This window comes from Corvus moneduloides, chromosome 18, assembly GCF_009650955.1.
Source record: "Corvus moneduloides isolate bCorMon1 chromosome 18, bCorMon1.pri, whole genome shotgun sequence".
In the NCBI taxonomy this organism is placed as follows: domain Eukaryota; kingdom Metazoa; phylum Chordata; class Aves; order Passeriformes; family Corvidae; genus Corvus; species Corvus moneduloides.
In genome coordinates, this window is record NC_045493.1 from 7227295 (window position 1) to 7254093 (window position 26799).

Consider the following 26799-nt stretch of genomic DNA (forward strand, 5'->3'; position numbering starts at 1 on the left):
TTACATAAAAGTTAAAACATTATCCACCTGTGAACAGCTTCATCACCAGGGAACTACAACACTACATTTTGCATCATTTTATTTAGAAAAATTGCATTTCAACCCAACTATAGCCTTTGAATTTCCCCTTTTGCTGTGCCATGTTTTGTGCAGGCCTCCAGCGAACTTTTGCTGCTGAGGTCTCATTAAGGTCCACATTTAATTTTTGCATGATTTATAATTTCCCTTTGAACAAGCTGAGATGTCCCTGCTCAGTTTTCATTTATTTACAGCTGTATTCTGACCTTCTGGAACTCAGACTTCAGCAAGAAAGCCGCTCCCATTTTCAGGTAAGCACGAATATTAACCAAGACCACGACAATAAGCCTCTGGCAATCACCTCAGTCAAAATGCAACATGGACAGCCTTCAAAGGTAAGGCACCAGAAGTGATACAAGCAGGCACTACTTCCATTTCTATTGAAACCACAGAGTAACTCAGGTTACAGAATCAATCAACAAGAATAAGGCTTCTGAAATCCTTAAGAAAATCACTCCTTCCAGTCTGCAGTACTCAAATCATTAATGGCAACTTATGATACATGCTGAATTCTTTATGGTAGAGTTCAGATGTCACATCATGTCTTCTGCGCATGGCTCCAGAAGGGGAACTTGCTCCTGCAATAAATACATTATTCTTTTCACATTTTTTCTTAAGAAACTGTGTTATAACTGCAACTCCCTTTCTCACACCCCACAGTAAAGCTTTCCTCTCAAGAGAATAATTTACACAATACTGCAATACAGTAGAGACTCAAAAGTTCTATTCATCTTCACTCAATCAAACCTTACCAAGAACGAAGAAACCACTTATATGTAGAGGGATTTTACACAACACCTTATCCCTGTAAACCTCACCATCGAATGCCAAAACTGCCCCAAGGTGGGACCTTCTCACTCCTCTCACACATGTACGTACACACACACACAGCTCATCCACCACCTTCATTTCCAGATGCACTTGAGGTACTGGCATCTCTTAGTTCCCCTCTAGACTTTATAGAGGCAGCCTCTGTTTTCTGATAATAAACCTGAGGAGATGGAAGGTGGAAAGAACTATTTTGTTCTTTGAGCTTTTGCAATACTTTTTCTTTGTTTAAAAAAGCGTAAAGTCTGCCTTTGTATTCAGACTGCCTGTGGGCAAAGGAAACCTTAAAAGCTGGGCACTTAAACATCAGCAAATTGCAAGCCAGAGCATATTGACTTTAAATGAGCATTGCGCTGGGTTTTATCCTCTAGCTGCTTCTAAAATGAAGATTCAGGCAGATATGGTACAGATCTGCATTCCTAGAAGAGAAAACTATTGTTAGCAAGAGACTGTCCTAAGCATCAGAAAGCCTAAAAGCTTGCAAAGTTCAAGGTAGAGATCTCAACACAGGTAACCAGACTGGCATCTACTGTGTCTTCCTTCTTACTATGGATCTACTGAGGAATGCAGTGAGCCAATGGGACAGCCTACCACCCAGCTTACCCCTGAATTACCTGAACCAGGTGGTTCTTTGGTCTCCCAACCCAGTACTTTCTCTACATCGCTACCTTGGAGCTGTCACAAGCTAACATTAATGTAGAAAAGATGCAAAGGTTTTGTTGCCTGTTTTTAGACTCCATCATTAAGGATTTTAGGTCATCACAAATTGCAGAAACTGGGACACATTACCCCTTTCAACTATTTGCTCAGTTTCGAAGCCAGTATTTAGAACGCTCTTTTTTTGCTAAATACACCTCAGCATCTCAGATTCCAAACATCTGGCAGGTAAGCCTAATTATCCAGAGTAAACCACAAGTTGCTGGATAGGGCTGGAACATGACACCCCTAATGAATAATGCTACCAGTAGTTAGTTCCCTGCCTGCTAGAAGGAGGTTAATTCCAGTTCAGAACAATACACACTCATTTACCTTACTGGGGCCTTTCAAAGCAAAAGCCATGAGATTACAAAACACTACCAAATTATGAGAACAGATTCCAGTACCGTTACTGCATGTGGCGTCAGCAGTCATGACTCTTGCTTTTACTCTTCCTTTTTTGAGACCAAATGAATCCTATCCTGTTGATTTGTACTTGCATCTCCAGTGTGCTTTTAAAAAGCCATGCTATTTAAAACACAAAGCAACAATCAATTTACCTCCAGCCTGTAAAAGTTAAGCGCAGATGGAACAGCTAAAGACCTTGTAAAATAACCAAGAAGCGTAAAATAACCAAGAAGCATAAAATAACAGTAATTCTTGTTTTGTTAAAGAACAGTGATTTATCATTGAGGGCACATATCTCCTAGGGCTTATTTTGCATTAGAATACTACAGCTTCTGTAATCATCGCCATTTCAATTCCTAGCGTTGTAGTTCCATCAAAGTAGCTATTTTATATCTGTTTTAATAAAAGAATAACCTCCCCCAGGAGGATCAGACATCCAACTTTAAGACTGTAAACAAAGTTCTTTATTCTCTGCCTATGGAACAATTTTAAACAGTCTGGAAACAATATAAAATTGCAGGAGATTATTATTTCCGCTAAAACAGCCCCTCTTCAAGAACACTGAAATCATGTACATCGAATCTTCATTCTCCCCAAGATCCCCTTTGTTCAGAAGATCTCAGTGCAGGCTATTCCAGCTACTCCTTACTCCAGGCTACTGTCAGATACCAAATTTGAAGGTTTTTGCAAAGCACAAAAGCTGGATTCTACATCAATGGACACACTTGTCCTCAGTCAACCCCAGCATAGACAGAGCTCAAGTGTATCAGCTCCTGTGAAACACATTACAAGTCTGGGCATAATTAGTGGCATTGGACAACAATGACAATTGAATTAAATGTGGATTCTCTCTCCTCTACTACTCTTTAAATGACTTATTACACCTTCAATCTGTGCAAAGCGTGAGATTATTTCTAAGTGTAAAGCAAGCAGACTGGCTTTGTCAGAGCCAAGTCTCAGGATCATGTTCTGCCCCAATGGTCTCCTTCCCACTCAGGTGTGCACTTCCAGCTCAGTCATGTTCTCAAGCTTTTATTCGCTGAAGGCATGTGGAGAAAGACACAAAAGGCAAGTCTGCAGGAACACAGCAGCTGAAAAAAGTCTGTCTTGAGATCTGCATCAGACTGGGACATCAGAGAGGAAGGAAATCACCAGAGGAATTTGCTGAACTTTGTGTATTTGTGGTAGACTTTTTCTAAAGTCCAACTCCACAGCAGCTGAAGACTCTCAAATCTGGTTATCACATCCCCCTGCCTCACCAGGGCAGCCTTCTTTCACCACAGCCTCAAAATGCCTGCTGTGCTCTCCCCCCTGATTTGTCCTGAGAGCCTCCATGCACTTCAGCAGTGCGAAAGATGGACTCCAAGCTGAGCAGCTCATGCCCATCACTGAGCCAGTGTCACCTGAGGAGCAGCAGTACCGTCCCACTCTTTCTAGTTTGTTCTTCAGAAACAGGGGAGCCCTCACACACTGCAGCACTTGCACTACTGCAAGGCAGGGCACCTTCCACAAGCACATGGAGACCTTAAGCTCAAGGACTGACACAGGCTGTTTCCCTCAACTCAAAAGACACAGCAAGACCCAGGTCTTCAGCACCAAGCACAGGTATGCAGCTAGACCTACCCAAATTCTTCATGATCGGGGAAACATTGCCCCAAAGCTGGGATCAAATCATGGCTCATTCAAGCAAAACGGCTCTGGAAGAACAAAAAGCACACGGACCAGCCTGTACAGAAACCCAGGCAGCACAGGGTGCTGGAACGAGAGTCTGCAAGACAATGACTTAAATATGGGAATACATAAATATCTACTTTGCTGCAGATAAACTAATCTCCATTTAGTAAACCTACTTTTCTGTTTTGTGAAATACAATGTAGGGTTCATGTATATAAATCTGTATTTATGTATATGTATACAATGGATTCAATGCACTTCAATGTGAACCCAAACACATTAACCTATGAGAAAGCTTCAAGCTCTGTTAGAGCTCTGACACAAACTCTACCCTAAGGCTGGTCAGCTCAGAACAGAAGGGAAACGTTAGCCACCAATGAAAGCAGGCTGTCCTGGCACAGGGTACCAGAATGAACTCAGCCCCACACCACAATGCACTAACTGTTTCCTGAACACTTACACACTTCCTTTGTCCTTTAGAAACACACACGACAAGCACCGAACAAATAATGCCAAGAGCTTTTAAAGCACCAAGGTTAAAAGGAACATTTCAGCAACTGGAAAAAACCCTCAACTACAGAAGTTCTGAAAAGCCACAAAGAGGAGTTTTTTTTTTTGGATGCAGGCTTGGTAATTCACCCTTTGAAGGCATCACACCTTTCAGGGAGAGCAAGAGGCGGAGGTGAAGGAGAAGGAATCAAACCCCAGACAAGGCCTGGAGTAGCAATATTCATCCCTCAAGTACAGCAAGGCACACTGGGGTTCTGTTCAGCCACGCGGTAGCTGCCCATCAACGGGGAAATCCAGTGCCTGCCCAACGGTCAACAAAGAGGGCTTTTATGCTATTTTAAACAATCTGAAGTGTCTCAGTTAATGGTAGACCGGGCAACTGGCCCTCAACTATTTCCAATTGACTGGAATGATGGATGAAGCTAAAGGGAATGCTGACCCACTGAACTTTTCCATACAAAGCTAGGAAACTGAAGGAGACTGTAAACAGTTTGTAAGAAGGAGAAGTGGGAGAGGGAGAATCCCAGGGGCTTTGCTCCTCTCAACCTGCTGTTAAGTTGTTTCAGATGAAGGAAAACAAAGAGCTTCAACTCTGAGCAACATACAATAAATACATGGGAAGGCCTAAATGAATAGGGTATTTTTCCCATGCACTCCTCTCCTTTCTCCAGGAGCTGTTTAGCTCTGCCACGCAGGCTGGTCCTTTGAATCAGAAAGGGCAATTTGTCACTCTGACAAGGTGTCTCTCAGGGCTCTCTATTGCCTTGCCCTGCTTTTCAGATTGACTGGGTGTTAACCAAGGGTGTCAAGACATCACATCTCAGTCAACTTCAACAGATGTGATGATATATATTTAAAAATTACATGTTAATCAGTGCCACTACATTAAGGTAATGCTCAGGAAGCCACACATGCCCACTGGTTTTCTGAACAAAACCATCAGTAGCAGCTTTTGCACTGCAAAGGGCAACAGTGCTGCAATGTGACAGAGCTGTCTGCTCACCTCAACAGCTCCCGGGAAGGAAGACTGGGAACATGCAACTTCCAGATGGGGAAATGGATGAGTAATAGGTTCAAATTCACACCATCTAACTTTAGGCAGCTTAGCAAGGTATCTAAATGCAGGATAACTTAATTCTTTCCCTTTAGTCGAAAAGAAGAGTAGGAGCCTCAGAGAACAGATCTTGCACAGACTAAATTACTTCCTTGGACATATCCAGCTTTTGCCATCAATTCTGCAGGGAAATTGTATCAAGTGCTTCAAGACAACATTAAAGCTGGAGGATGAATCCAGGCCTCAAAGCCCCAGTGTAAGTACTCTGTGTAGAACCTAGACAGGACAAGGATATCACAAGTCATCACTCAGTCCCTTAGTCACAAGCCCTTTTTCTCCCAGCAGTTCAGCAAGATCAGGTAGTAAAATAGAACCGTAAGCCATTATTTGTAATATAAAAATGATACAGGACAAAAAAAAAAAAAAAAAAAACCAAAAGAAAGAGCACCTGGCACACACGGCTCTCTTTCCCTTAACTGTTGACAGCAATGGCCAGTGTTTATCTGGACAGTATGCCCAGTAGGAAACTGAGCAGGAAATGACTGTTTCTCACCAAGATCTGTATACAGAGTTCACTGCAATTTGCCAAACTACCTGCCAAAGACAAATACAATGTAAATCTACATGCCTAATCTTTGACCAAACCCAGAACAGATCTGACTTGCTTCCTTCTCTGGAGCCTTTCAGATGAACTAACCAAGACTAAATTAGGGACATTTTTACTGGGATGAGGTTACATCATGGATTATAATTTTCCAGCAAGTTTTTTCCTTCATCTCCACCTGCTGCCTCTACAATGCTGGCATTAAGGGTGGTGTGGGATGACTAATTTTACATTCCTTTCTGCAAGACAGGCATTCAGATTTCATTTCTTCTGGGCCCCACAGAGTTCGGATCACAAATTAAATGGATGCACGTATTACTAGACAGCAAGTCCACAAACTTACATGCACATGGGAGTCAGAAGTACAAGCTAGGTCCTTCATCTAAAACAAAAAAAACAACTGTCAGTTTGGCAGGTGAGAACAGAAAGTTTCTTTATGCAGTCTGTGTGTCCCAGACTCTACCCCAGCCACCTTCACATTAGTGAGTTAAACCAAAGCCTGCCAGACCCAGCCAGTTCTAGGCTAACACACACACGCCCACTTGCACTGCTACAAAACTACCTTAGACAATTGCTTTTAACTTCAAGGCAGATGTAAACCATCTCTGCATTCTTTGAATTACGACCAAGGCTGGAGCATTATTTGAGTGTCCTGGGAGCCATATCAGATCAGTGTTAAATTTAACTCATCTCCTCGCCCACCCACAATCTTGCTGGTAGATCTGAACGACGCAACAAAAATGCTTTTTGTGGAAAAACACACAACACAAAAAGCAAAAAACCTCAAAAAACAACAACAAAAAAGCTTTTAATCCTGAGGGAAACAGAACAAACAGACCACTGATGATTTTTTAAGCTGGCATTCCAAGAAAGCTGTTCCTTGAAATAAATCATTTCTCATTCTAGGGAATACAAAGCAACTGACAATAAATCCAATCACCCATCTCACAAGGACTGTGCCTGCCAGTGTCTCTCACTATTAAGCCCCAGAGCAGGTCTGCCTGGCAGTGAGGCAGCAGGACTGTATCAGCCCAAACAGCTCCCCAGGAGATTACCCCTGTTAAATCACACACCACTTCTTCCCTCTGCATCTCACCCCGTTCCAGCCCCTCACCAAAAACCGTGATCTGAACAAAGCACAGCAGGAATGTGTGAACAGCCTCGACCACAGCCCAGCTCCCACTGCTGTGTAACCCCAGAGAGCAGAAAAGGGACAGCAGGAAAGGAACTGTGCGGGAGGTCTCTGGATAGCTACAAGTCCATTGGAACACCAAAGACACAAAAATCAACAAGCCAAAGGCCACTCCAACTGCTGTACATCTTTCAAATGGAAGAGATTCCAGGAGAAAGACAATTTTCCCAAGTGCGATGCAGTTACTGTGCTGTTTCAACTACCCAAGAGAGTTCACCAATGGCTTTTTGTCCAGTAGTCTGTTTACTTCACACATTTTCTGTTTATTCCCTAAGACTGACCTTATAACCCCTACTTGTACTTGGCCAGCCCCCACACACTGGTAAGAGAGCAAGTGCCTGTGCTAAGCTCATGCTTAACTACAATAAACAGTATGGAAAGAAAAAAAAAAAGGAAAAGAAAAACAAAAGATGGAAGTGAGCACTTGGATATGAGGGAAAATGCTGAGTAAGAACCTGCTCAGTTCTCGTACCCACAGCTGTGGAAGGATGTGGATGCACTGCAGTGGGCTCAGAGCACAGCTAACAGAACAGCCAGAGAACAGGATCAGAGGTCTCTCTTTCATGCCTAAGGTCCGAGCTATTAACCTCAGAAGAAGGTCAAGGAGTGATGTGATTACAAGTCAAGTGCCTACAGGTATAATGGAAAGCTAATGGAGAACCCTTCAGAGAGAAGGGTTTAACCAGTGCCAGTGATGAAGACTGACAAGACACACACATTTAATTTTAAGACAGTAAGTGTGAATTGCGTGAGAAACACTTACATGGTAAAACTTTGCTGCTTAGCAGGTTGGACCTAATTATTTTTAAGAAAGGTTCCTATTTACTCATAAACCTGATAATGGAGAGGTGCTCACGTGCATGCACACAACTGCTCCTACCTGTCTGCTGCAATGCTCTGAAGATTTTTCAGGCTAAGAATAAATTATTTAAGGCTCGTAAAGGAATTCCCCATCATCCCCCCAGCCTGCCCTCAGCAAACTATACTTAAATGAAATGAAGAGATTTTTGTAAGCCACAGAAGGGGCTAATGATGCCTGTTCATCTTTTGGCCTAAGGAGTTCCTTCTCCTCCCACCAGCGAGCAAGGGTGAAGCCCCTTCTCAGCTGTCAAGCAGTACTTCAGGTAAGGTCAATGCAAACCAGAGCACTGTGGACATTTCTCAGCCAACTGAGGAAACCACCATCACCCAGAAGGACTGTCTGTCCTGTTCCCCAGCCCTTGCTGTCTACAGCACAGCTCCCAAAAACCTGTAGTGCCAGCATAACTGAAATAGCTGTGTGTAGCAGCAACCAGCGACTGAAGGGGAAAAGAGAAGACATGAGCACCATTTATCCAGGCACTGTCACCAGGAAAATTAATGGGAAACCACTGGCTCCATTCAGTTTATAATAAGAGCGCTCAATATCGACAGTCAGGCCATTCAGCAAGGACTGCTATTACTGCATGACGAGCATGAATCTCAAAAAGGAAAAAGTCATTTAAGATAAGGTGGAAGTCACTTGCCCACAGGTAAATACCTTCACCAGCAAAGTAAAATAGCTCTCAATTTCTTAGTTAAGTGTGTTTGGCTTTTTCCATTTGTCATCAGCTCTGGCTAATGGTTCCACACACTTGCTGAAAATAGACATCTTTCTATGACCACTTGCTCCTACTGGCACTGTGTATAAAGCCAGCTCTTCTGGATTAAAGCACTTGAATTGTAAAATCCTATCACATTTGTCAAGCACTCAATTATTTACATAGTACCTTTATTATTATTATTTCTGATATGCTTTTGTTTGGGACTTCACAATGGAATTCAAATATGATGAAGACTAAGACAAGATGCAGCCCAAGAGTCTACAGTCTAAATCACTTTTAAACAGGTTCTCAGAGGGCTTTTGAGAGAGCCATTTCTCAATTAAACACACACAGATAAAAACAAGAGATCATACAGGATGAAACCAAGGACTTGCTATTAACAACCATCAGTGAGAAAACTAAACTCATGCTTTGAATGCTGCATTTCTCTGCAGTTGGCAAGACAAGCTGTTTGAACCTAGGGACAGGACAGCTGCACTTCCCTCCCACTCCTTGTTGTGGTTTTATGCCAGAAAACAGAATCTTTAATTTTTCCAGAGAAGCCCTGCCAAAATGAGGCTGCAAATAGGAGACAGTGCCTTAGTAAACTCCCAGCCAGTTAGCTCACACCCTGGGCAGAACGGTTCAAAGTGCCTAAATCCCTACATGCACACTGGTAGCAGTGACTGCCTCCCTTTCACACAAATGATCCTCCTGTGTTAGACTCCCTTTGTAAATCAGGCCTGTGCAGGGCATGCCGTTTTCACCTGTTCTGGTAGAATACCCAGGTACCCAGTCTTGCCTTCTGTCCTTTATAGGCTTTCCTATGACCCATCTCCTCTATTAAAATTTTGGCAGAAATAAACCAAAGTCCTCCATAAAGCATTAGCTGTCCTGGGATCATCTATACACACAGCTGTCCTTCCCAAAGTTCAAATGAAGCTGTTTTATTTTTCCTCCAATTCTTCACATGGAATCAAAGATAAACAGTCATCCCACCCACCTTTTTTAAACAGTAGGACAGACTCAATCACTACAAATTTAGCAGCAGCAAGTCCACCACCCACAATGAGCACCCTGCTAGAAACACTGTTCCTGCCTCCAGGACTCACCCTGAGCACAGCACTGGGAATATTCTCAGAAACACACACCAGCAGGGTTCATCTTACTTTGGTTTTCAGCTTGTGCGCTTAGTTTTTTCCCAAGACAGTGTCTTTTAATTCCTCCCCAGAGTCCCCAGCAGCAAAAAACATCTCCAAAAAAGTGCTGCTGAACCCACAAGTCAGGTTTGCTGACCTGGACTAACCCATCACTCATAATGACATTAACAAGTTGTTAACAAATAAAGTCATCTGACAGAAATCTGTAATATTCCACACCTCAGCTTGCTACATCAGGGAGTACAACAGTTAGCAACAGATAAACATATGAATGGAAGAGGGTAAGCTTGGCAAACAGTTGCAAAAGTGACGCTGGAGCCTGAAGACCACCAGAAAAAGATGAGCAGAAGAGAAAAGCATTACAAAATACATGAGTCTATCCAGGGAGGGCAAAACCAAACAATAAAGCACGTCAGGAAAAGGGGAGGACAGATAAAAATGAGAAGAGAGAGAACCCATAAATGAGAAGAATGTCATGTGGAAGCCAAATCAGTGGCTTTCCCATGAAAAAAAGTGGCAGGAAAAGGGAAGGAGGGGGAAAGTATGAAAGAAATATTTCAGTCTTTAATTCCATCCTGTTAACACTGCTTTCGTTCACCGTATAAATCTTTTGGTGAACAGTAGCTCCCTCCACACATGGCAGTATATTAAGATTCTTTATTAAGGCTTTCCAAACACCATAATGTCATTCTTTGGCTTTTTATGTGGTTTGCCTAGACTATGTTTTTGTTGCTAAGCTCTCATCAGATGTGTATCTTGTACTGACAGGGAAGAGATTATAAAATACAAGAAACCTGAGCACAAGCCCAGTATTTGATTTGACACAAGTGAACACTCAGGCAACAGCACAATGCCTTGTGTGTGACTTGGGGATACTTCTGCATCCATTCAGCATGAACAGAATGTGTCTGAACTATCCCACAAAGGCGTGAGAGCAATTAATTTAGGGAAGTACAGAAAGGGGAAGAGAGCACAGATCCAGATGTATCACAACCCATCTCCCACACCACAAGCTCCTGTGCCAGCCCCAGCACTTCCAGCCCCTGGGCAGGACAGCTCATGGCTCTGGCACACGAGCTGAGGACTGGGAGGAGGAATACTGCCCCAAGCCACGAACACCAGGGAAGCACAAGAACCACACAACACAAAGATGGAGCCAAATTAATAAATCTTGCTTACAAGGGATGACAGCACGTCAGGAAGAGCAAGTGTACCCATCTAGCTACCCGAGTGGAAGACAAAGATATCCATCCTGAACAGCAAATTGTGTCCGACACCATGAACACTTCATACCTCACAGACAGAAAACTAGCCTGATTCTACACTTAATTCAATTATCTACGTCAACAGTGACCAAACACATCAGCATTTACAGCCTCCCACCATTTATCAGTTCACACACGCAGAAATTAAATCAACTCCTCAACAAGGAATCATCAGCAACTCTGACCAGAGAAAAACCACAGAAAACTATTTTTGCCAAGAAGTTTAAACTGAGTACAGCTCATTTGGAAAATTAAATTAAACCAAAGGGTAACCATATCACTCATTTAACAAAAGCCACCAAATATATTATAACAGGCTCTTAGTACACATCTAAAATGTGTTTAGAAACCCAGAAAATAGACCAGATAATGTGCTCTGTATACCCTCAGCAGCAGACGTTACAGCTATTCTTAATCCTAGCTTTGTGAATCTGGTAGACATAATTCATTGTGCTTTTGGATCCATAATATTTTGCAAAGCACTGCAGTTTGCTGGCTTACAAACCTGCCCCGCCAGCTCACTGGGTAGAAAGATTTCTGCTGACTTCACCTACCATTTCACTCTCACTCATCAGGGATTAGTATTTTTCCCTGCTAAGGATACAGGCTGCAAGTACCAAGTAGGAAAGGTTACACGTGTGTCTGAAGACGACTGGTAACATTTTGAAAGGTGATATATACATGCAGCGAATGAGCACTTAAGAGGCACTTTACTATTTCTCCCATGAAGTTCAAGTAGCATATTTAAATTTCAAGTATTACTTCTTTTTAAGGATACCATTGATAAAATTCTTTCAGCATGCATTTTATACCCATAACTTCTCTAAGAGGAAGAGAGATCATCAGAGAAGCCTCTGCATCCTTTACAGACTTTCATGAAGAAATTTCTCCTCTTCACAACTTCAACACCTGCACATGCACCACAAGAAATAAAACCATTTTTTATTGGAGAGTATTTCATGTAATGTTAAGAATGTAAGAAACCATAAAGGTAGACTAACAAGCATTTCTGGTCCAGTCCTCTACTGGTAAGGTCACACCTCAGCACTCTGCCCATTCTAAAGCACTGCCATGTTCTGCAATGAATGTGGTTTTCCATCACAGGGACTTGCACTCCCATAGTAGGTTTCTGTCTTCATACTCAGGAGGAAAAGAAGCAAATTTTAATAAAAATCCATATAATTAATCTCATGAAATTTTACACAGTTAAAATGGCAAGTTCAGAACAAATCACTGAGTGAGCTGCTTCAAGAACATTACCTTCACACCTGCAGCCACACTACAGCAGAAGAAAACATCAGTGAAAACTTACAACATTAAGCAGCATTTTGCAGTTTAGCAGTCAAGCAAGTTCCAATGGTCAGCAGCAAAAAGCTTCTGTAAACCGTCTGGAGCTCGTTTCTACTAAGAAAGTTTTACAAGAGAACTTATTAATTGTCAGGACCAGGTGGAGAGATGTTAAAAGTCTTCATCATGAATGACCATGCTACAGCACAAGTGTTCACTGTTCTTAGCCTTGGAGCAATATGAACTTGATGACAGAACAACGGAATTATTTCTAAAAGAACACAAGTTCATGGAGGTTTGCAACTCAGCTGAATTGCCCCACAGTGTGCATTAACTATCCAGCCTACCCCGCTCCGTCAGTGCGGGGCCATGTACGGATGCAAACACAGCTGCTGCACTGGAAGAGGAAGGCTCTGCAATACCCTGCCTACCCCACAGCAGCTCTGCTCTGCAAGGGTACATCTGTGCCTCAGGACAGCCAGTAGCTGTATCAGAGCTGATCATTCCACACGCACACATGGATGAAGCGAGCGCCAAACAAAGAGACCTCACGCTGCCGGGAGCTGGCCGGGCTCAGCTCAGAGTCACAGGGCCAGGGTGGAAACTGGCGTGTGTTGACATCATTTATGTGTGAGAACGCTGGTGGCTGAGAGACAGCTCGAGCATTAGCTGCAGTCTGCTCTCCCAAAAGCCAGGCAGCAGTAGTCTGGAGGAGGCAGTCCCCAGCCCATCAAGAAATAACAAGTGACAATTCAGGAAAGCATGTTTGCTATCCATTCATGCGTGCATGCAATCCTGGGCCAAACAGAGGATGTGCTAAAAGGTTTTCCCCAGAGGAAATGTGTTTATTAATTAATATCTACTGAATTAATTGGTTCCCCATATGCTCTGCTGTGCTTCTAAGACTGGAGCCCTGTTGTTACTGGAAGGTGTCAGGCGTGATGACTACCCAGAGGTTCATCAGAACACTTCAGTCAATCTGAAATACTAATCTGTGTTTTTGTATTCATCAAATTCACAGTGTATCCATCTAAGGGAGAAGCCATGGAAAAAGCATTTAAAATCTCCAATCCATAAAAACTTTTAAAAAGCCAACACATGCTCTTACTTCAGACACAAGTGTGGTATATAGCAGAAGCACAGAAGGAAAGTGCTGATCTGAGGCCATCAGTTCATCTCTTGGCCCCTCACCTGCAGTAACGCTGGTTGTTCCTTTCACACACGGTTACATTCCTTACATCAACCTGTTCCTAGCAACTGGTGCCACTACTACCAAACTAACCTTTACATCCACCACATCCTCTCCCACTCCCTTTCATCAGTGCAGGAGAGGTATTTTTGCATTCTGACTACATCTGGCACAACTCTGTACAATGACATCATTTTTCTTATGTTATTAATCTCTCAATGAGATACTTTATTCATCACATGTCAGTGTCAGCTGGCAGGGACCACAACTCCTGTCATTCCTAGTACTCCAGCACTCATCCTGCACCGACCTCTATGTGTAAGCTCAAGCTGTAGTAGCAGAGGAGACAGAGCAGTCCTACAACCTCCCTTTTGTAAGCACACGCCTGCTCAGGTTGTGCATCCTCATCCCTGACAGAGACAATTTACTCACCAAGACTTTCCTCCTCCACTGCAATGCCACCTCTCCCAAACCCCTTGGATGCACCCACAGAGTGCAGAGGCCAGAAAAGCCTTTGTCAGAGTATGGGAGGATGAGCAGTCATTATGGCAGCCTCTCTAGCAGATTCAGAGACCTTTGATGTTTATTTAGTCCATGTCTCCAATTTCAGCATTCCCTCACACACACAATACCCACTTAGTCCGATTCAGAAACCTGAACATCAACAACTGTAATTACCATACCCAGTGGTGAACTCAGACTGCAACAACAGCATCACTGACGCAGGCGATGCTGGTCACCCTGGCTCCCTTTCAGAAATAGTCTGAAGTTGATGTCTACAGTAGAAAAGGAGCATCTCAGCTGTATTAAAATACTGTGTTCCAAGATTTTACTATCATACCACCAGTACAATACACTGCTTACTGCAAGCTGAACAAGCCCAAGAACCAGTCATTTGATGTCATTCAGACAGAAACTGCTCTCACAGCATCAGAAACATCTCAGGTGCAGCCATAATTCCATTATTTAATTCCATACAGCCTGTGCTCAGGCTGCAGTAGCAGAGTGGGGAGAGCAGTCCTACAACTACCCTCCTGTAAACACACGCTAGCACAGGCTTGAGATTCTTGAGCTTAAAATCTCAAGAATATGAAGCTGAAGACAGCCTAACTGTACAACTTCAAAGAGTCAATTCTGCTGCAGGAAATGGTTAAAGCACATCATAAAAGAAACATTTATCAATATACACAGGTGTGATGGCAACATGTTCAAAACAGCTTCCTACAGAGGAAGACACTACCAGGTCATGCTGGTAAGCAGCAGAAGAGGCTGCAGACAGGCATAAAATCACATTCCTAAATCAGAGGCCTTGTTAATAGTAATTTCTTTACAAGTACATAATAACTGGAACAAAAATTAAAGCTACCTTCAGAGAATAACATGTGCTGTAAGGCAGGCTGCAAACAGAGTCAGCAGGATCTATGCTACCTGTCTGGCAAGCATATTTTCACTTTATAATGGGCATATGACAAGCAAGACTTTGACGCGATCCGTGTAAAACATTAGCTCACAACGCAGCGGTTAGAACACTGCAAATGAAAAAGGTGGGATGACTCCGCCTGTCTGGGAGAGCTGTTTCTGAAAGATTTGCAACATGCCACACAGCACCAGGTACAGCAGTTTGTCTTTCCAAGAGATGGCAAACCTCTCTTAAAGCAATGAACTGCTCCTCTTTAATTCAGCGTATCTGCCCCACCCAGTGATTAAGTCCTTTGACATTTTATTTAGGAGGACGTATTTCTCTTCCAGATGCTAGTAAAAGGCAATGTAACAGCAAAAAATGATACATGTTCAGCTTCCAGCCACTCTGATACAGCATAAACCTACAGAAAGGATTTGAAGAAGCAGTAACTACCCACAACATCAGACCAGCATAACCTCAATAACCCCCTGCACATAGACTGAGCTGTTCCTGAAGGCACCTCCTTTGCTCTTCAAGGATTCAGGCTCAAAGGGATCTTTTCCATGCACTTCACTTTATTTTGGTTCACTACCCTGCATGCAGATACAGAAGACTTCATAGCACATTTGCTTCCCACCTGCAAGACATTAATGATTAATATCCAAGCATATCAACTCTACACAGCTGTTGGGCTTTCCTTTTTCCTCCATTTCTTCATTGCTTGCTTTGAAGAAAAAAGAACAGGAATATTACGCAAAATCCAGCTAGAGATATTAAAACATTGCAGTATTTTTCAGTCTCAGTAGAATAGCTGGGGAGTCAAAGGTTTTAATCAAAGGATTAGGAAAAACGGTTTCAAGTACACAAAGTGCATGCCAGATCAAATCCTGTCTTCCGTCATACAAGGTAACTGTTATCCAGTGGACTAATTTGCAAACATAATTTTAGCTGTTTTTTATATAAATCAGACTAAGTGAAAAGATGTGAAGACATGATTTGTACTGTCAGCTTCACACTGGGAGCATGGACACTGAGGATGGAGGAGGCACTTGTATGAGGTCCATGCTGAAGTAAGATCTGCATGCAGAGACAATTCAGTTGGTGGTGAAAGATGACATCCACAATGACTCCTGCCTGGTTCTTCGAAAAATGTCGTATTTGTTCTTTCATGTCTGCAGAGCAGCTCTGGGGAATGGCTGAGCAGAGCCCGAAAGGCAACCAGCAACAGAAGTGCCCCACGCTCACTCCATTAAGCACCAGCTCAGACCCTCCCAGACAGCTCTTGCTCTGAAGGTATTCCAGAGGAGCTTGCTCCAGCAGGCCAGGAGCTATTGCAGGTCAACTGCCAGAACGTGAAAGCATCAGACAAAGGGAGGGGGGAATACTCCAATTAGCCTCTGGTAAACAGGGAAGAAGCCACAGCTACATTTTAATTTATCTATAAATCCACATTTGTGCCATTAGGGGAACCAAGCCATTTGATTGAGATTTTGAGTATTTCTAAGATTTTTCACATAAGAGTTAAAAGGAACTTCCTGCAAATATCTCCCCAGACAAGAAGTGCTAATGACTTCTAGCAAGATATAAATATACCAAAAGCTCTCCAAAAGTTTCTGAGTCCGATTTTTACTTTCCCAGTACAAGTTGTCAGATGAGTCCTTGATGTCTTTTGTAGCTGTACATTACCTGGAGGCTGACTGTAGGAAAGGTACAGCTACAGCTTCTCAGTGTAACTCCTGACACAAATACAGTCCTGAAGGAAAAACAATGCCCTTTTGAAATAAAATTAAACCACTAGTAAAGCAGAGCAATTACTCTGGAGAGGAACCACTTTTATTAATAATAATAAAATTCATACAAGAACAACTGTAATGTATAAAATCTGCACTGGAATAGACTACACAGACCAGCATATCTATCTTTGTTCAAATTCACAATCTTTTTTCCTTAACATAAAGGTTTGCAATAGGAATTCAGGAGAAAATACCAGAAAACCTTCTGACAATTTCATATACACAGAAAAAGAATCAAAGCACAAAGAAAAAGTAAAATCAAACATTTTTATGGAATGTGCTTAAATGCCTTGCTTCCTGCCTGAAATTTGCTGTCTGATGGAGCCAAGTCCACTATGACAAATGACAAGCCTTTTTTCCATCCAGTTGCTCTTCCAGATTTTTGAGATGTTCTGGGAATGGTGGGAGGTAACAGTCTTAGCAAAAAAATAGCCAGATGATCATGGAAGTACCAAATGGCTGGAGAGTTTAGTAAAGGAAGGCCAGATGAAAACACACACCCTCCCCATGCAAAAGAAGACCGGGAAATAAAATTGCCTTGACTGATATTTCTGAAGAACAATTCACAGCTAGGGATTTACTAATAATGTTCTCCCAAGGCAGGGTTTGTATGACAGCTGCATTTTATCTCTCTGGTAACACCTTTAAAAAGAAAATCAAGCCAGACGTAGAGTACACAGAGCAACCACTCCCAGGACTGGTCTGCACAGTCATGGTCAATGTCTAAGTCTTTCTCCCTTTGTTCTTTAAAAAATAAGAAAAGAAGGAGGGAAAAATCACATCTGTGACATACCTTAGAGCATCAGAAACTCAGTCAGCTTCTGCAGTAATCTGAATCACCTCTCTGACTGCCCTTGAACCTTCTCACAAGATCCGAGCCCTGCACAGACAGGATGCTGTACTTCAACAGGTAAAAGAGAAAACCTGCAGAACTGAGGTCAGGGGTCTACACCTCTGGTAACTGCTTTTCTTTTTCATTGGCAGAGGCAATGGGCTACACATGGTGTGTGTGAAAGAATGAAAGCTAAAGCAAACAGCTTGCACGTCTTGTTAAATTATCTGTACTGAGTAAGAACCATAAAAGCCACAGAACACAGAAAGGGATTAGGAGGTACAGCAAAAAATGAAAGATCCAAAGTTTAGGACCCAGTCATCGAGTGTGAGGTATCTGGAGTCCTACAGCTGACCAGGGGTTACAAGAAGAATCCATGAGCATTCCAGTGTAAGCAGCTCTGCTGACTGATTACTTGGGCCTAAAAACTAGTTGAGGAAAAAGAAACAGCAGCTCAGAGAATGGCAAAAATGAAGACAGACTTGTAAGTGTACTTTAACAGTACCTGGCATACTGTGCTACAGACATGATCTAATTAGACAGTAAGTCAAATATCAGCATCTCATGACTTGATGATCTCTTCTATTGTATCAAAGACCCTGAGAATTTTTTGACATTTGAGAAAACTAAGACAGTATTTTCAGAATTTCCCATTGCATGTGAGTCACTGGGAGTCGGTGATGAACTCCCTCCGAAGGAAGCAGGCCATTGTGCTGTCTTTCCAGCAAAAGCCACAGTGTGTTTTCTGTTTGTGGTGTTTAATCATTAACGAGAGAAGGGGAAAAAAAAAATCTTTTTTGCTAGGGCACAGCTAATAGTAGAATGAACTACCTCATTCATCTAAATAAAGTCAGCTCTAAACCATGCAATAACCATTTAAGTGCCTGCTTTGTTAATTATTTCACTGTTTATCTAATTCGTTATGAGCATCTAAATAATAAGCTCATTCAGCATTAGCCAAGATCAGACACAGAAGACACCCATTCAGCCTATCCACCCTTCTGCCCACTGGGGGTCTGTCCCCTACAGCCTCACCCAGTTTTATTGAGTCTCTGACTCCCCTTGAGAATGTTCCATCACTCCACAGCTCAGTACAGCACAGCTTTATGAAACCTTCCTGTCTCTTCCACCATTAGTTCCTCTATGGCCTTTGTGTAGATTTTTGGGATGCTTACCTCCAATTTTCCAATTTTGTTTTAGGAAAAAAGGTCACCTTCCAGTGTGAACAAGGACAATATTCCCAATGAGAGAGAACAGGTAAATTGTTTCATTATTAATCCACTTTCCTTTTCCTCACCTGTTGCTTCTGAATTCTTTATTTTGCATACAGCTGCAACAACTGCTCCTCTGAAAATCAAGATTTCTAGAAATACACAGTAGAGCTCACTTAGGAAACAAGGGCAACACACCTTTAAGAGGGCACAAGGAATTGCACCTGCACCTCCCACATGACCTCAATTAAATCCTGCATCCACTCCCTTTCAGAAAGGCACAGCACTTGTGATTCCCTTAAGAAAAAGTACATTTCACCTTTCTATGCTTCATTTCAGTTTGGCATTTATATAGCTCAGAAGATAACTACACCTTTTTCTGGTGCTGTTAGCATACGATTAAGTGTTCCTCAAAGAGGGGCACCTTTCTTGGAGATGGTAATTGAAGTCAGCACATGGACTGCCCTGAGAGCCTGTATTAGCAGTTCAAACACTGTTGTTCTCTTCCACTCCTGAGGAGTGAACTAATTTTCAGGTGGAGTGCAATAGCTGGAGCCTTGGAGAAAAATAGAAATGGCAAACGTGTCTGGGAGCCTTCTACTTGGTGGACAAGCCCATCACAACAACACTCCCAGTGGCAAAACACAACTGGAACAAATCAAAACAAAGCCAGAGCCACACTTGAGTTCCTACTGAGGGAGTGGTGTTTTCCTCCAGTATTTCCAAACAGTGGTCAGGGTGGGTGGGTGTGGGGAGCCAAAGGCTTCAGTACAAACTGTTTATTGAAATAATTCCCTTTAATTGCCCTCCGTCGCACTGCAGTTCTTAGCCATGAAATCACTTGTGCCCTGGGAAGGGGCAAGTATGTACCATTTGTGACTGAAATTAAAGCAAAGTAATTAACCAGCCTCTCAATTTCTGCAAGAAAAGCTTCTTAAGCTGATAATGAATTTAAGCATTTGAAAGTAGTGAAACTGATTTTCCATGTAGCAACAGTACAGCAACTGCCAAATGCTTTCCTCCTGACTGTTCACTGAGCACCTGAAATGATGCAGATCATTACTTCAGCAGGCACCAGAGCTGTTAATCTCAAGATTTACACAGGAGGCAAAAACTTATATTGCAACATAGCCACAGAAGTGCAACTGTACAATGTATGCAAATTCTATATGAAACAATAGGCTCTTCTGAGACATTACAGTAATTTGGGTGTGAGAAAGCAAAAAGACTTAAATCTGCACAAATATTGTAAGGACAGCCAGGGTGAATTTACACAGCACACCAACTGCCAATTAAAAACATTAAACAAAAGCCAACCCATCTCAGTCTGTAATTTTTTGCCTCCCAACTGCTATGTAGGCACACTGTTTAGAGCAGCTGCGTTATTAAGAAAGAAAAAAAAAAAACGAGGCAGCTCTTATGCACTCACACAGTTGTGTGCAGAACTTTGACCCTGCAGTGAAGGGCTTAGCCTATGTTTAGGCCAGCAGAACCTACGTGACTTGTGTCCCAGATTTAGCACTGAGAGGAAAATTCATCTCCAGCACAACTCTATTAAATGAATGTGGCATCATTTTAGTCAGGAGCCAAGTCTGGCTCATACAACCAAGGCACAATTAAGTATCAGGCAAGCAAAATGTTGCAAGGCAGAGAAACTTCCCAACTAAGTGTTATAAACCAGGATAAATAAACCACAATGACAAGGGGCATCTTTGAATTACAACTCCATTACAGTCAAGCCGTAGATTCTCAGCCACTTCGCAAAACTGAGAAAAAATGTGCTTGCTTCCCATTTTGCAGCTGGGCAGCTGCACTCTGAGTGCTGCATCAGCAGCAGTGGGTACTGTCAAGCTCTTCCTTTGTCACCCACTCCTATACCCCAGGAACCATTCTTATCCTTCAAAAGATACTTTTTCACAAACTCATGGGATTCACTTTCAGTCTATTTCTTCACACCTCATTTTTAAGATCTCTTAGGAAGCTCAAGCAGTCTAACTCAGGTCAGTACCACAGCAGCTACCCTAAAATGGAAAGCTCAGCCTGAGCAGAACACTTGGTGATGCAGGACACCTTTGATCAGGAAACTTCACTGAGCTATCATCCATACCAACATGTCTCAGGCACAGCTCTGCTAAATTCACGTCAGCGCAACAGTTCAAATGAAGGAACACATTGCTTCTGCAAGGAAAAACACATCAGAAGAAAACAAAAGCCAGAGAGGGGGGAAAAAAAAAACCAACTGGAAGCTTTTATTATTTTTCTTCTTGAGTACTATACTGCTCTCCCCCACCTCTGAAATGGTTCTGGAACTCTCACAAACACATTGAAAAGACAGAAGCATACAAGAGACCTTTCCCGGAGGCACAAAACAGAACTGGGTCACAAAATTGGGTAACATTTGACTTGCTCAGGCCAACACAATAAGGCAAAAAATGAAGTTTTGATTGGAATGTGGCCATGCTGGCTCAAAGCAGTTATTTCCTACACTGATTTCAGTGCTGATGCCTTGAGAAACAGCAGTATCACATTCTGTATTTTGAAGAGAACATGCTTGGATTCATCCTCCACATTGCACATCCACAGCATCCCTTCTCCACCCAGCAGCAAAGAGGAAGGACCTTTCATAACCTTTTCCTGAGCTTAACTAAAAATCACCTGATACTTGTCAACAGAAGCAAGAGCAAGGATGACAAAATGTCATCTAAGAGCAGGCACTTGACCTTCCCCTCTTGCAATATCTGAGCGCACCTACCCAGGTGCTGCCATTCCTGCGACACCGTGCACAGAGTACGAACGGAGCCCCGAGCCCCTGCTCCTCTCCATTTAGACTAATCCATTTTGAATACCACACATATCTTAATATAAGATGACTTCTAGAACAGTTAACCCTGCACTGCTTTACCTATTCAAAAATTTGCACCGCTTCTCTGCTGCTACAAAGAGTCCCGGAGATAAAAATGTTCAGGTCTGCTCCTATTCACTGTCATTCTGTAAAGGGATTCTTAATCCCTTTTTTTTTTTTTAAATTTTTCTCTCCCATAGAAGGAAAGGAGGCAAGATTTATTTCCCCAAAATTGTTGAAACAAGACAGATGAACAGAGGAAGGCAGAAAGCAGTGTGAATGCAGCAAAAGTGGATAAACACTGAGGTGAAAGCACAAGGGTGGGACCCTGCTGGGAGACAGAGTAAGAGCTATTAACACCACGCAGTGCAAACCATGTTTAGACAAACCCTGAGGATACACATCTGGATGGTATTGACAGAAGTGACCTTGCTACAAAAGCAGGGACAGCACCAGCTCTCCAATACTACAGGAGATGTCTCAAGGAAATAAAGGCCCTGTTTTCATTTGTGTTACATAAATTGAAATAATTCAACCACCTTCCAACAGTATTTTACACTTCACAATCACTTTTATTTCACATAATGGGAAATTCATAACCAGCATTCATTTTAAAAGCTATGTATTTCATAGAAGAGGAAACTGAGGCACAGATTGTCAAGAGATTATTCCCCAGTGCTTCAGTGCCTCCAGTAATCCTGAGTTTACACAGCACAGTGGTCAGCCAACAGCAGTGAGTCTAAAGTGCATCAGTGTCTGACAAACAGACTCCCATCTCTTCCATCATTCGAAGAGAAGGCTCTGGTTCTTTAACTTTTCAGGCCACTGAAGAGCCCAGGTGAAAAAGTTTATTCTTTCTGTGTGGCAGATTTTGTGAAATGTCCCACAAATGGAAGGTTGCCTCTGGAACTCATTTATCAGGAATTTCAGCAATGCTCTACACAGATGTTGCACATCACTTTAGGCTCCTGCTAAAATGCAAAATGTTGTTGAACTCAAACATGAAGGATTAATTCTACAGGAGTTTAAACTGCAGGACTCCCATGAACACTGACTGCAATTCCCTCTCATGGCAATGAGACTATCCCAACATCCAAGAGCTAAACAACCAAAGCAAAAAACTTGACAGTGCTGAAGTCCACTGGCACGATGTGCCTGGGCAGGGCTCTGTAGGCCACACCTTGTCCGCTTCTCCTCACACTTTTTTCCCCACAACTCAGCTGAAATTTCTATGTGTTTGCTAAACTTTCCCTAAGCACTTTCCCTAAGCATTCTAGTCAATTTTCTTAAATTCTCAACATCAGCAGCTATTTCTGCAGTGGTTCTAATCTCCTTCAGTATTTCCAACAGCATTTTCTGTCTCTGGCTCTTCACTGCCCACCCTACCTTACACCTGATGCCCAACATCCATATCCTTCAGTATGTGCCTGAAGCACTCAGACTCCCATTTTGTGACTCTGAAAAGCCAGCTCTTCGACCACGAGCAGGAGCCATTTCTTCCTCGCCTTTCACAATAACCTTTTCCAACTGTCAAACACAATTCACGGGAGCTCTGCCTCAGAGTTTTTATTACTAGCCCCTTTCAATCAAAGGCACTGGGCCAAAATAAACCACCTCACTTATTAGTCCTGCAACTTGCTGTCCATCACTGCTATTATTAGCATACTTTGCATTGTGTCCTAGGGATTGCTCATTTTAAGAGATGTATAGGGAACAGGATGACAAAGTGGGATTCTTGACTCTTTCAATGGCCTAGCAGAGAGCCTGAGGAACAGGGATGTACAGAAACTACCCCAATGGCATCCATCAATAGAGGCAGAGACATGTTTACCTTCTTTACAAGAAGCTTTACAAGCTGTAAGTGTTCAGGTTATTTGTAGAGCCTCAGTTCCAATTCCACAAAGCCTAATCTAAATTTTTGCTGAAGTTGCTGTATTAATAGCAGTTTCTTTCCTCCTGGGAAGTATCAACACTATCATCTCTTGGAATCTTTAATATAGACTAATAACAAAGCAAGGCAAAAAGCAAACTACAAAGGAGACAACAACCCAGCTTAGAGAAGTTCTTACCTTTTAGTTGGCAAGCAAATGAAAACTCCCTATCTACAAAGGTAGATTAAGTATTTCAGAAACGTATTTCTTATTCCCTACATGGTGAGAAAAGCCTTTTCCAATGGATTGAAGTCCCTCAGTTCAATCTTAACATTAACATAAACATCTCAAGTATTTTCTGCTCTTGCAGATCATCTATGTGCTTTTTAAAAACCTTTTTCTCAGAAAAGTAAAAAAAGTTCTCTAGTCTCCAAACTGAAGCCAGCTCTACATACACTCATAGGTCAAATCTTGAACCCTACTATTTCTTCACGTGGACAGTAAGAAAAGCAGGCCCGTTGTAACAAGTCCAAATCCTTAAGAAGTGTCTCAGTCATGTGAACGTGAGCTGGAAAACAGAACACCGTTCTGTAAATTTTCTGGTCTTACAACCAATTTTGACTGTCTGTCATACACACACATGCTTCTCTTACAAAGCCTCTTCTGTCCTTTTTGTGGCTCACCAGCTCATTCACTTTATAGAGATCCTTCTGGGGAAAACTATTTTTTCTTCTTTGCACCCTTGCTGCTGATTTCCATGCTAATTAATCAACAGATGAGGTTCACTATAGGCCATCATTCCTTGTTACTGCACAGCTCACCACAGAGTTGGTCTGTCCATCTGCTGTGCTGGTGAGGCTGGCTTGGTGCCACAGGATCTGCTGGCAGGCTCCAGGGCAGGCAGCCAAAGAGCTGCTGGCCTTCCAGCAGCATCATCCTTCTTCCTTAAAAATGCCACATCCTTCTCCCACAAACACACAGCAACTGCTCTCCAGCTGAGCCATCCAAATTGCTTTACTACCTTAGCAGGAAGATATATCCTGAGCTTTGAAACAAAACGTTTTTGCACTTGAAGGATGTCAGGGGTTACCTACAGAAACCTGTCCAAGTATCTCCCTGGGTTGTCAAACAGCCAAGCACAAGAAGAGCAGTCATTTTGACAGACTAATAGCCCAGGACCAGGTGTCTACAGCAAGAGCCATTTTCTTGGTCAAAAGAGTGCCTTTAGGAGTAAGTTATTACGTAGTGGTTAAACGATACCCATAAAACTTCTCTGATTTAAAGCTAATTTGATGTAAATGAAATAAATCACTGGGTAGCCCTAGTTTTACTAGCTTGATTAGTTTTAAGCTCTTTTCCTAGTTTATCGGGCAACATTTTCAAAAGCCCTCAAGTTCTCCTGATGCCTGGTATTCCTCCCACCAGTGTAAGCAGATGCGTATCTGGAAAGAACGCAACCCTATTACTTTGCTTATAATAACCAAATAGACCTTATGGAAACAGATTTCATCTCCTATGCACAGGAAAGTGTCAACAATGCAACCATGATCTATGGAGGCGATGAAAGATGGAGCAAAGTCTTTTGGAACCAGTTTCCACAGGAGCAACCCAAGAAGATGTATGGCTGCACCCAGCAGCATGAGAGGACACAGGGCTTGTGCTGCAGCCAGCTTCTGGCTGGACACATCCAAGAGCAAACCACACACTAGAACACATCATCACCTCCTGATGTACTTGATTCCTCAACATGGTACTGCAAAAATAACATGGCTGCATCACAATGATACAGTAGGAAAATCATATACCTTGGATGTTTCGTCCTGTATTAACATAAAGGATTTTCCATTAGGCAAGCACAGTCTTTCAGTAGCAGAGTAATGTTTCATGGGGGAAAAAAAACCCCACCAGCTTTTCAGTTTCTGAATAGGAAAAAAAAAGCATTTACAGATATCCTTTTGAAAAAGGACCATTGAGACCAATTCTGTTGTCTACTTCAGAGATCTTTAAAAGACATTTTGTAATTTCAAGCCAAGGCACATCACTCTGCCATGGGGAGGGAAGAGGAAAGAAAGGGGAAAACAATTTAATTTCCCCTGCTCATCTGAACACGCATCAAGTGAGCCTTTCAACAACCTCATAAAAATGTGTGAGGCAGACAGAAAATAATTTAGGATCCATTTAGAATTTATTGACTTGGCCTGGTCATACGTTTGATAATCTATCTTGCTGTTGGTATGGCAAATGGGGAAAATAAAATTAAAGCTGATCTGTGAAAACTGGCAGCCTTAGTTTTAAATGGAGCTTCAAACCATAACCAAAACAAAAAGTATCTCATCTCTCTTTGGAAAATACACTCAAATGTCTTCAAATTAGCTATATTTATTCCAAAATAACTTCCTGAAGAAGAAATGGGCTACAAAACCACTCATGGTGGTAGATACAAGAGACTGAACACTTCAAGACTAGTCACTGGCCCTTTGCTCCTACTGCTCCATGTGACCAGTGAAAGCTTACAGGAGCTCTACTTCAGAGCTACTACCTGAGAGAAGCCCAGTATTCTACATCCTTGCTGTATCAGTTTGCCTTATTTAGTACATCCTGCCTGAACAAAGTCACAGTATTTTGTTGAGGGTGAGATACTAATTTATCTGTGGAAAGGCAAGGGTTGTTTAAGCCAAGAAGAGCCTGTCAAGCATGGCTACACGATCTCTAGCTTTCTGTTACACAACAATTCATCCTTTCCCCAGTCCTTCCCCATCATAGAGCCAGGATGTTGCCAACTTTGTCAGAATGACTTCTGCAACAATGGCTTTATGTGGCACGGGACCGTGCCACCGCCTGCCACTGAGAAGGTATCTGCACCTCTTAGGGAAGCTCAGTACATGAATTATTTATAACTCTGGTGGTTCTACAGAAAGGCTTCAAAAACAAAATCTTAAAGAATTCTCTCAAGGGTAAAGTGCAAAAATAGATTAAGAGACATGAGATGCCTCCCATTTCTTTGGTTTATTTTTTAACTCTTCAAACTTAGGTCAACTTCACTCCTGGACCTGGGGAATTTTTGAACCCCAGGCTGCCTGTAGCACACCAACCAAGGCATGCAAGCAGATCCCAGCTTGGACAGAAGACAAGAGCGCAAGAATCCAGATACTATTCACTCTCCCTAGCTTATGTCTGGAGAAGATCATCTGAATTTGATTGTGTTTCAAGAGAAAATAGAACATCCAGTGGGAGTTTTTTAAATTTAATTTTGAATACACTTGTGAGAAGGGCTGGGGAAGAAGCTTCTTGTTGCAATGTCTTTCAGCTACAGAGAAAGCAATCCAACCTCTTACAAAATA

At 42.4% G+C, this 26799-nt stretch overlaps 1 protein-coding gene across 11 annotated transcripts in view; it reads right to left on the bottom strand.

Moving 5' to 3' along the window:
* ARVCF (ARVCF delta catenin family member) overlaps positions 1-26799 on the bottom strand; it is a 258278-nt gene that overhangs the window by 90983 nt on the left and 140496 nt on the right. For 6 of the 11 annotated variants that reach the window (XM_032127686.1, XM_032127687.1, XM_032127690.1 and 3 more), the window contains one exon: positions 6196-6234. The exons of the other annotated variants lie outside the window; for them this stretch is intronic. In XM_032127686.1, the coding sequence (XP_031983577.1) occupies positions 6196-6234 (39 nt within the window). The remainder of the gene's footprint in view (positions 1-6195; positions 6235-26799) is intronic. 11 annotated transcript variants of the gene reach the window in all.